The sequence below is a fragment of the Phascolarctos cinereus genome, unplaced genomic scaffold (assembly GCF_003287225.1).
Source record: "Phascolarctos cinereus isolate Bilbo 61053 unplaced genomic scaffold, phaCin_HiC Scaffold_9;HRSCAF=440, whole genome shotgun sequence".
NCBI classification, from domain to species: Eukaryota; Metazoa; Chordata; class Mammalia; order Diprotodontia; family Phascolarctidae; genus Phascolarctos; species Phascolarctos cinereus.
Window position 1 is genome coordinate 176,694,911 of NW_027556402.1, and position 10,079 is coordinate 176,704,989.

Here is a 10,079-nt window from a genome sequence, read left to right on the forward strand (position 1 = left end):
TCACCATTTTCTTGAGATATTTAACTAATGTAAGCTAACTGACAAAACAAAAATACCAAAAGAACTGCAGTCTAGAAAAAATAAAAAAAAAACACACAGAAAACTCACTTCAGCCAACACACCACGTGATCTTCATTCTAAGTAGAGAAATGTGTAATCAAAGGAGAATACTGGTTTAGAGGGAAGTTTGGGAGGCTCTAGGTAATGCTTTGAGAGTAAGATGATGAGTTCAGTTTTGGATATGTTGAAATTAAAATCCAAGTCATATGCCTGCTTTCCCATCTCTAATTTCATCAAAACTATAAAATATTTTGGGGAGATGTAACTATGGATACATTTTTTGTATGACTCTCTGATTATTATGCCAGTCAAAAAAGGGGAGATGAATGCTTGCCATTGTCAGGGAGGCTGAAGTTGAAATAGACAAGTTGTAAGGTCCACCAGATGCTACTGTTTGCAGATGATATTTATGCTGATTTCATCAAGCTTTAAAATGCTATATGGCTACCAAAATCATACCCATAACTGCCCAAGAAAGTGACCCAAATATACAGAATGGAAAAACTAAATGGATAACACATGCTAGTAGTTTATACTATGATATTCAATTGGATACATTACCCAAAGAATTGCTCAACCATTGTGTAAAGTGATAACGAACTCAATGAAGAACTGAATATGAAACTGACCTGTAAATTAGAGCACTTTAATGACCTTAAACTTCAGTCTGAAACTAAGATTTATGTTTCAAATATCTATCTTCTTCTTGTGATGCTTAATGGCTATAAATAATGAACTACCACAATCTCAAGGAATAACCAAAGGGCAATGAAGAAGGGCACATTGGGTACATATGCAAAACATTACCAACCAAGAACTGCAAAAGAGAAATGGCATTAAAAAATGTCATTAGGTAGATTTATGACCAGAAAAAAAAGTGGGCTAGTCATGTGGCAAGAGTAATTTACATTCTTCAAAAACTGTGGTGGTTCCATGACTTTTAGTCACAGCATTACTGAGAAGTTAAAAGTAGATAAATTTCTGCTTACTATAAGGAAGAACTTTCAAACGATTAAAACCGTTCAAGCTAAGCCTTTGATGACAACTGATTACATATATTATAGAAAAGATTCATGCATCTGGTAGGGGACTGAAATAGATGATTTACAAAATACATAATCAATAAAATGTTGAGATGTATTTCATTTTAGTATTCTGAGCTCTTCTTCCTCTTTATTACCACACCTATTCATTGTATTCTATTTTAAATTGGGGGTGAAGAAATTCAAGATATCAAAGAGATAACATCAATTATCACAATCAAGTGTATTCTTTTTAAAGTGAATAATATGTTAATTTTAAGGTACTCCTTTTACTTACCGGGTCAATAGTTTTAGGATTAAGTTTATCACTTGGCCGAGGGTGAGGTTTCTTTACAAAATCTGGAGAATTGTTGGAAGGTAATGACTTGTTTTGGTGTACTACAGATCTATGTTTTGCTTTGGAACCTGATGATGTTCTTTGTTCATAGGTCCCTATATGTTGGGGAAAAAAATTCAGGGTAAAATAAGGTTCACCTTCTGCACCCCTATGTATATAAAAATCCTATCATTAGAAAATGTACCAAATTATTTGACTACCTCTTCAGTGTGATACAAAGAACGTACCTGTCACTCTGTTTCTCATCTGTAGGCTTCCATGACTCTCAGATTTCTGCATTCTTCCTTTCTTAATGGTTGCTCCTGAAACTAAGAAAAAAATAACTTTAGTCAGCAGAAAAATCTATTAACAGTAGTAAGGCACAAAAGTAACACAGCCACAAGAAATAAAAGAAGGGAGTAAGTATACATTTTGCACCTATTACATGCCAGGAACTGTGCTAAACACAAATCTCTCATTTGATTCTCATAACAATCCTGGGAGGTAGGTGCTATTATTATCCCTATTTTACAGTTGAGAAAACTAAGGTAAAGAGAGGTTAAGTGACTACCCAGGATCACACAGTCACCAACTGTCTGAGGCTAGATTGTAACTCAAGTTCTCCTTGACTTCAAGCCCAGCACTCTAGCCACTACGCTACCTAGCTGGCAACAACACATTTTTCTTAGGCAGTTTAAAAGAGAAAGGAGAATTAGGAGAGCAAAATTCATAGTGTACATAGGAGAAATAACTGGCATAACAGAAAAACTTGAATCTGTGATGCCAAGCTTCAAAGATACAAGAGAGACAATGATTCATTTGGAATGCAAATACACAGAAGTAAAGAAAAATCTAGGAGGAGCAAAAACAACATTAAAAGAAAATATGCTCTCTAAGCAAAACATACTGATTTAGAAGACATGACAAGCAGAGACAAACCAAGAATTACTGGCCTCCCAGAAAAACAAGACAAGTCAAAAAACCTGAACAACATAAATAATACTAGAAATAAAACAAGAAAATTGCTCAGAACTTCTGAACACAGAATACTAATTAAAAGAATTCACAGGTTGATCAAAAAACCCAAAGCTACAAACTCTAAGAAACATAGTGGCTAATTAGCAATTTAATTCAGAAACAAATTCCCTGCAAGTAGAAACCTCTTCAAATACCCAGGCAGGCAAAGTTGAATAAAACAAGAGAGAATGGAAAGTATTCCAAAATGGAGCTTCAAAAGAATGGAGCTCAGGATGCAGCCCAGGGTGACCTGCCCTGCAAATCTGAGTTTAGCCATAAGTGAAAAAAAAAGATAGATGCTCAATAATAAAGAGGCATTTGAAACACTGTTAGAAAGAAAATCAGACCTGACGAGATTATATGCTTCTGACAGAGCAGAAAGACCAGTAAGAATTCTTTCTAAATGTACACTAGGAAACGGCAGTGAAAGGGGAAGTCAGGGCCTGGAGCATAAACAGACCCTGGCAACACACTACCTACAGGTGACTCAGTGTTTTTTTGTGGGCCTACATTATGAAACGGAAGGTTGTGTGAAATGGTGAGAGGAGAAAGGAGACAGAGGACAGTGTGATGCACATCTGGGTCCAATGAAGGTAAGGTCACTTCTTTGGGTTCTCAGGAAGAAAAGGGCCTGCAGAGTAGATGAGGAGGAGGGAGGGAAGATTAAATAGGGGACAGGAAAAAAGAGGGAGGCTTTGTTTTGGTGGTGGGACAGGGTTCCACTGATGAATGTTCCTGTGGCTGAAGAGAGGTTGGTTTATTTGACCCCTCAAGGTTCAGGTTAAAACAAATACCTGGGTTCAGAATTTCCAGAAAATTAGTACTCAGGGAAATGATACAATCACAGGCTTTATTGTTATGTCATGCAGCAAGCAGACAAACAAAGCACATATACACACTGTGGCAATAGAAAGATATAAAGGTCTGTCCCCACGTGCAAGAAACTCAACCCAGTGGGGCTGCAGTCAGCAAGATTACATACCCCCAAACAGGCTTGGCTGAAAGCAGGTAGGAGGGTCATTCCTAATCACAGCCAGATGTGTTCTTGGGGTCCTTCATGGACACCAGGCTTGGGTGAAGCTTGGACAAACTGGTGAAAGGGTCTAACATCAACTGAAGATAACTAACATCAACACATCGCACTCTCCTCTATCTCCTTTCTCCCCTCACCATTTCATACAGCCTTCCATTTCATAATGTGGGCCCACAAAAAACAGAGTTGCCTGTAGGTAAGTGTGTTGCCAGGTTCCACTTATGCTCCAGGAGAATGACTTAAGATCCCTACAGCAGATTTGAGTTCATACAACCAAAAAGGTGCAAGCCTTATCCACCTGATAGAGAACTAAAAACAGTGGGAAAATACAGCTATTTTTCCTATATGCCTCTATGGACATTAGGACCATTTAGTCTCAGTGATTCCATATCAAAGTCCTATCATTATCTCAAACAATATCCATGACATATGATATCAAACAACAAAAGTTTACAATTATCACAGAAGTGTTCTATGAATGGAGGTAGGGACCTTGTGCTGGATATGGTCTGAGGTATTTGGGGCTAAAAAAGACCTCCTACCTGGGGAAGGGACAGGCAGGGCTAAGAGGGCAGGGCAACGAGGGAAGTGGGAGGATACAGCCATAGGGAGATTCTGAGGAAAGTGGAGGTAGAGACTATCCCACCAAGGCACAGTATTCTCCCTGTTACCTGCAGGAACTAGAACTGTTCAGAGAGTGAGGGACAAAGGAGAAAGTGATAGAAACTGCTCAGAGGGAAAGGCCCAGAATGGGTACCTGGGAAATTCTGATTCCAAGAAAAATAACTATATGGGTTATGAACCAGAGAATGTGGATCTAGAGTAGAAAGAGTATGGATAATGAGGAAGTGAGAGAAATCCTTTCTAAAATAGGGTGAGAAAAAAAAAATTTTTTTAAACTAATGAAGACTAGTTAGTTTGAATGAAGAAGAAGTGGGATCTACGTGAAGGGCAAGGGCAAAAAGAGGGGAAGAATCAAATAACCATATAAAAGCAGGAAAGATAAAGGAATGAATAAACAAAATTCCAAGGAGAAAAGGGTGACAAATGGGGGTGGGAGGAAGAAGTGTAATTATAACATGAAAATACTCACTATTTGAGAGAAATGGAGGAATATGTGAATCTAATTCACAATTTTAAATGCGAATCCTAAAAGACAGAAGTTAAAATTATGCTATCTGACAAAAACAAAGATATTCAAAAAATAAAAAAGGAACAAAGAAATTACATTATGCTGAAAGGAACTAAGAAACAACAAACCAATGCCAGTAATAAACTTATACATTTGAAATGCCTTAGAACTAATTGATAAAGGAAACATTAACCCACTTACAAGATGTAGACAATAACATAAACAATGACAGGAGACATCAATATCCCCCTCTCAATTTTTTGGTTAAATTTATCAGAATGATAAACAAAAAGGCAAACAAATAATTGAATAAGTTCTTGGAGAAACTAAAGCATCTTCTAAATGGGAATATAAAAGAATCAGGTATTTTGCAGCACCACATGTAACTTTTACAAAAACTGATCATATAGCAGGGCATAAAGATTTCATAAACAAATGCTAAAAAGCAGAAATAGTAATTATATCCCTTATAGAACACATCTCAATAAAAACAGCCATTGATTCAGGAACCACAAACAAAAGACTCAGATCCAAATGGAGACTTAATGAATCGGTCAAGGAACAAATCATAAAAACTAATAATTATGTGAAAGAAAATGATAATACTGAAACAACATACCCAAATTTCTAGGTTGAAGCTAAAGTAGCTGAGGGGAAAGGGGGTTAATATCCCTATAAACATACATTAACAAATCATAAGAAGAGGGTTAATGAACTGAATACGAATTTTTCAAATTAGAAAAACAAACAATCCTAAAATAAGCACAAAACGAGATATTAAAAATCAGAAATGTTAAACTAGAAACCAAAAAGTCACATTAACGATAAAACAGCTTGCTTTTTTAAAAGATTAATAAAATTAATATACCTTTAGCTAATCTAATTAAAGGACAGAAAATCAAATCAATAAAATAGCAAATTAGCCAGCAATAGCCATATGCTAACAGAACTGAGAACACGAAAGAAGTAGAGTATTTAAAAAATATATAAAATACCCAAATTTCTAGAAGACCAGTTAAAAGATCTTAAATGACCCCATCTCAGAAAGGGCAATATATCTAGCTACAAAAGAACTACAAAAGAAAAGAGAAAAAAAAAACCTCTGTACCTGTTGAATCGATTGCCATCAAACTTTTAAACAATTAGTATCCTTACTTCATAAATTATTCTCAAAAACTGAGGGGGAAAGCATCCTACTAAAATCCTTTTGAGACAAATATAGTCCTAATACCTAAACAAGAAAAGAAAAAACACAGGAAGAAAACTATAGGTGAATATCATTAATGAATATCGCCTAAAAAAACTTAACAAAATCCTGTCAAACAAATGACAGCAATGGGAACTTGATTATATTTATATCTTCAGCTGTTAGCATAGTGCTTGGCACATAGTAAGCGCCAAAATATTTAGAGATAGATATATTTGTTATGTAGATATATGTATTTATTATATAGATGTATTTATCTATCTAAACAACTCTGAAAACGTCAGTGTGTATGGAGAGAGAGAGATAGTGAATGTGAGTGTGTGTGTGTGTGTGTCCCTGGCCAAATCACTTACTTTACTTTGTATGCCTCAGTTTCCTCATCTGTACAATAACCTGGAGAAGGGAACGACAAACCACTCCAGTATCTTTGCCAACAAAACCCCATAGACAGAAGAGTCGGAAAGGAGTGAACATAACACATTTGCCAGGCACTTTGCTAAGCAGTGGGGACACAAAGAAAGGCAAAAGGAGTCCCAACCTTCCAGGGGCTCACTTTCTATGGAGGAAGCAATATACAAAAAAGTACGTACACCGAAGAAATTCCTACAGTGTAAATGGAGGGTAATCTCAGAGGGAAGGCCCTAGCTGTGGAAGATTCTTGAAGGAAGTCAGGGCTTCTAAGAAGCTCAAGGGAAACAGCACACCACGCATTGGGAGAACGGCCAGTAAAAGGCAACGGAGTCGGGAGACTTAGTGTCTTTCCTCGGGGTCTCAGTTTCCACCTCCGTAAAACGAGGGGATTGGACTACCGATATCCAAAGACCTAAGGCGTTGCAGGGTCAGCCTTCCAGCCTGCACTGTTCTCTCGACCATCCTTCGGGCCAGCGCAGCTCTGCTAACAAAAGGATTAAAAACCGGCTCTCCAAATTCCCAGGCTGAGTCCGGTTCCAGTGAGAGGTAACAGGTCACAACTGGGTACTAAGAGGAGGAAGAGCGGGGGTGGGGGGGTCAGGAAGAGTAACAAGAGGTACCAGACATTAAGCCGAGTCACGAGAAACGTCTAGCGGTTCCCAGACGCCCCCCCGCCCACGCCCCAGGCAGAGGGATTTTCTCCACAGTCAGCCCGAGGCCAAGAGGGCGCCGGAGCCGCCACGGCACCATAGCAACGGGCCAGCCCGCCCGCCGCTGGGGACAAACAGGAAAAGCATCAGAGTCACCTGATCTCCAAGAGCGCAGGCCTCCGCCGCAGCCGTCCTACCACATAGCTCCCGGCCCCGAATCCCTAAGTCCCTTCATACAGGCCGCGATCGGCACAGACACCCGGACCGGGGCCGTCGGACCCGGTACCACTCGAGCCAGTTCGGGTTGCCGCGGATAAGGCGCAGAGGAAGAGACAACAGCTCCAAAGGTGCGTCATCTGCCTCGACACGTCGTCGCGGTGACGTCAGACGCTTGGCGCGCCAGCCTCCCGCTGAGCCAAGGAGAAGGCGCTGGCGGGCTCGGGGCGGGCGTTAGTGGCCCCTCCATGTAGGGGCGGGTCACGTGGTTCTGGAAAGCGAGAAAGAAGAGGCAGAAAAATGAAGAGATATTGGGAAATTCTTCCCAATTTGAACTAGTTCGTGGCGCAGTGGCTACAGCATTGGCCCTGGAGTCATGAAAATCTGAATTCAAATCCAGCCCCAGACACGCAGTAACTGTTAACGCTCTCACAAGTCATTTTATCAGCCTCAATTTCCTCATCTGTAAAATGAGGATAGTAGTAATAGCTATTTCCCAGGGTTGCTGTGAGGCTCAAATGAGATCTTTGTAAAGCACCTGGCACATAGTAAGCACTATATAAATAAATGTTAGCCATTATTAAGAGACCTATTCTGCAGTCATTCAGAGACTGCCCTGAGCTAAACTATCAGCATGGTGGAATGGACAAGAACTGTCCTGGAAATGAGATATTTGTGAAGCAGCATGGTACCTGGCATACAGTAGGTGCTTATTAAATGCCTGTTTCCTTTCCTGCCTGGAAATTAGGAGACCACCATTCATGTTCTGCCTCTGATACTTACTGATTGTGTGGCTCTGGGCAAGTCACTTAACCTCTTCAGGGCTCTAGGCCAGAAGTGTCAAATACACCTGGGGCAGCAGAGCTCCCTAGTACAGCCCAAAGCAGATTAAAATGTAATTGGAAATACATAATGAAATAAAAATACAATTAAACATAGATAACACTACATTTTGAACCTAAGTCAATGTGTGACCAGCAAGGACTTTATGTATGGCTTAGTGGCTCTCAGTTTTTCTCTGAGTTTGACATCGCTGAACTAGGCAACTGTCTAAGAATTTACATTTCAGAAAATATACTCATTTTCCTTGTTAGAGGGAGTTTTCTCATTCAGAAAGTTCCCTATACCAGTGAATTCACATTTTATCTAAAATGCTAAATTTACTTCCTGAAAAATCCACTCAGAGGACCAAATATAATGTGGCATAATGTCTGTAGGGCATGCAGGTGGTACAGTGGGTAGAGTACCAGGCCTGGAGTCAGAAAGGCAGTCTTCCTAGTTTAAAAGTGGCCTCAGACACCTAATAGCTGTGTGACTGTAGGCAAGTCACTGAACCCTGTTTGCCTCAATTTCCTCATCTGTAAAATGAGTTGGAAAGGGAAATGGTAAACTGTTACTACAGTATCTTTGCCAAGAAAATCCCAAATGGAGTTATGAAGAGTCAGATATGACAAAACTTAAGTGTCTGTAAATCAGTTTTCAGATTCACTTATTAGCAGGTTTCCTTCTAGGTAATTACAAACATTTTCATTTCCCTTAAATGCTTCATTGCTGTGTATCTTGGGAAAACTTGTAGACTGAATTTTCCCAAGATGGGAGAAGTAAGGTGGGAGCTGGGGCTGGGGGAGTGTTTGGAGATCCCAAGCATCCATTTCATTCTTATACAAAACACTGAAGTGGGGTAGTATGGGGGGGGGAGAGAAAAGACTGGTAGGTGGGAGCCAGAATGGGGGTGGGGGCACTTTAAATGCTAAGCTGAGGAGTTTATATTTTTATCCTGCAGGAAACAGAGATCCATTAAAGATTGTTGAATAGTGTGATGACATGTTAGATCTAGGTTTTAAGACTATTAACTTAGCTTGGCAATACCTTAGCTCTACTCATATAAACTGCAGCCTGGCTGAAACCCTCATGCCTGGACATGGGGGTGGGGGTGGGAAACAGGCTAGATAAAGGGTAACCAGGCATGAGGTAATGAGCGTTTGGGCCAGGCTGGAGTTTATGTGAGTGGAGCTAAGGGGCAGGGGCTGATAAATGAGAGGTAGGAGAGACAAGACCCAGAAACTGATTGGCTGTAGGAATTGAGGGAGACAGAAGAATAAAAAGTGTTTCGAGGTTTGTCATTAGGTTCCTGGAAAGATAGTAGAGTCGTTAAAAGAAATGAGAGATTTTGGAAGAGAGATGGGTTTAAGGAAACTATGTGTCCTGTGCCTCTGGAACAATGGAAGGAGAAATCCTTACCTGCTTAGTTGGAGAATGGTTCTTCTGTGCTGGAGGAGGGAAGATTGTTTTCTCCCTTTCCATGGAATATCTATGGAAATATCCATTTGCTGAAAAGGAAAACAAGAGGGTTGCCAGCTGTGTTGGACTTAGGTGCAGAAGAGAAAGAAACTATTGGTATTTGTATCCAGACATTGGTTTGATTATTAAGATCAGTACACTGAAAACATGCCTTCTACTGCCCTGTAGTTTGTGTGCCAGGGTGCTGCATAATCTAAGCTTTAAAATAGCTGTACACTACTTTTATATAGACATGTTTGAGAAACTACTCAGTGCTCATAGAAACTCTACTGCACCCCTGAAAAATAGTGACCATATGAAATGTGAACAGTGATAGATGAACCTTTTATATAGAGAGAATTTGATGTCAAATCAAAAAAGCCATATTTATTTCTACCTGAAATGCTTTCTGAAAATATTATCCCTTCTAGTCATGGCCTTTAGAAGCCATGTGTTTTTAAATACCCTATCTTAAATACACTATTTTAGGTTCAAGGATTTTATGATACAGATAAGTAGGAGTTCATGACGAATGTTTTCAAATAGTTTATTCATATGTGTCATAGGAAAGTATCAAGTTCAAGAACATATTTTGCATTTTTAACTTTGGTCTCAAACCTTTCCCAATTTTGTAATTTCTTGTCAGGAATGTTTGACTCTTTTGGTAAATCTAGATTGTCACATAATAAGAAAACATATTATTGTACATGCTAA

At 39.4% G+C, this 10,079-nt stretch overlaps 1 protein-coding gene across 11 annotated transcripts in view; it reads right to left on the minus strand.

The window, feature by feature from the left end:
* PACRGL (parkin coregulated like) overlaps window positions 1–7,258 on the minus strand; it is a 178,702-nt gene extending 171,444 nt beyond the window's left edge. For 2 of the 11 annotated variants that reach the window (XR_002325700.2, XM_078148730.1), the window contains exons 1-4: window positions 7,026–7,213; window positions 5,710–5,832; window positions 1,668–1,748; window positions 1,381–1,535 (exon numbers count right to left, since the gene is read on the minus strand). Coding sequence is in view for 10 of the 11 variants with exons in the window: in XM_078148730.1 (XP_078004856.1) it covers window positions 1,381–1,535; window positions 1,668–1,748; window positions 5,710–5,728 (255 nt within the window). In the remaining variant the exon portion in view is untranslated. Of the gene's footprint in view, window positions 1–1,380; window positions 1,536–1,667; window positions 1,749–4,562; window positions 4,619–5,709; window positions 5,833–6,398; window positions 6,819–6,839; window positions 6,954–7,025 lie in introns of those variants that run through there. The other 9 variants (XM_078148727.1, XM_078148728.1, XM_078148722.1 and 6 more) reach the window with 9 other exon arrangements.
* Between the last annotated feature and the right edge of the window lie 2,821 nt (window positions 7,259–10,079).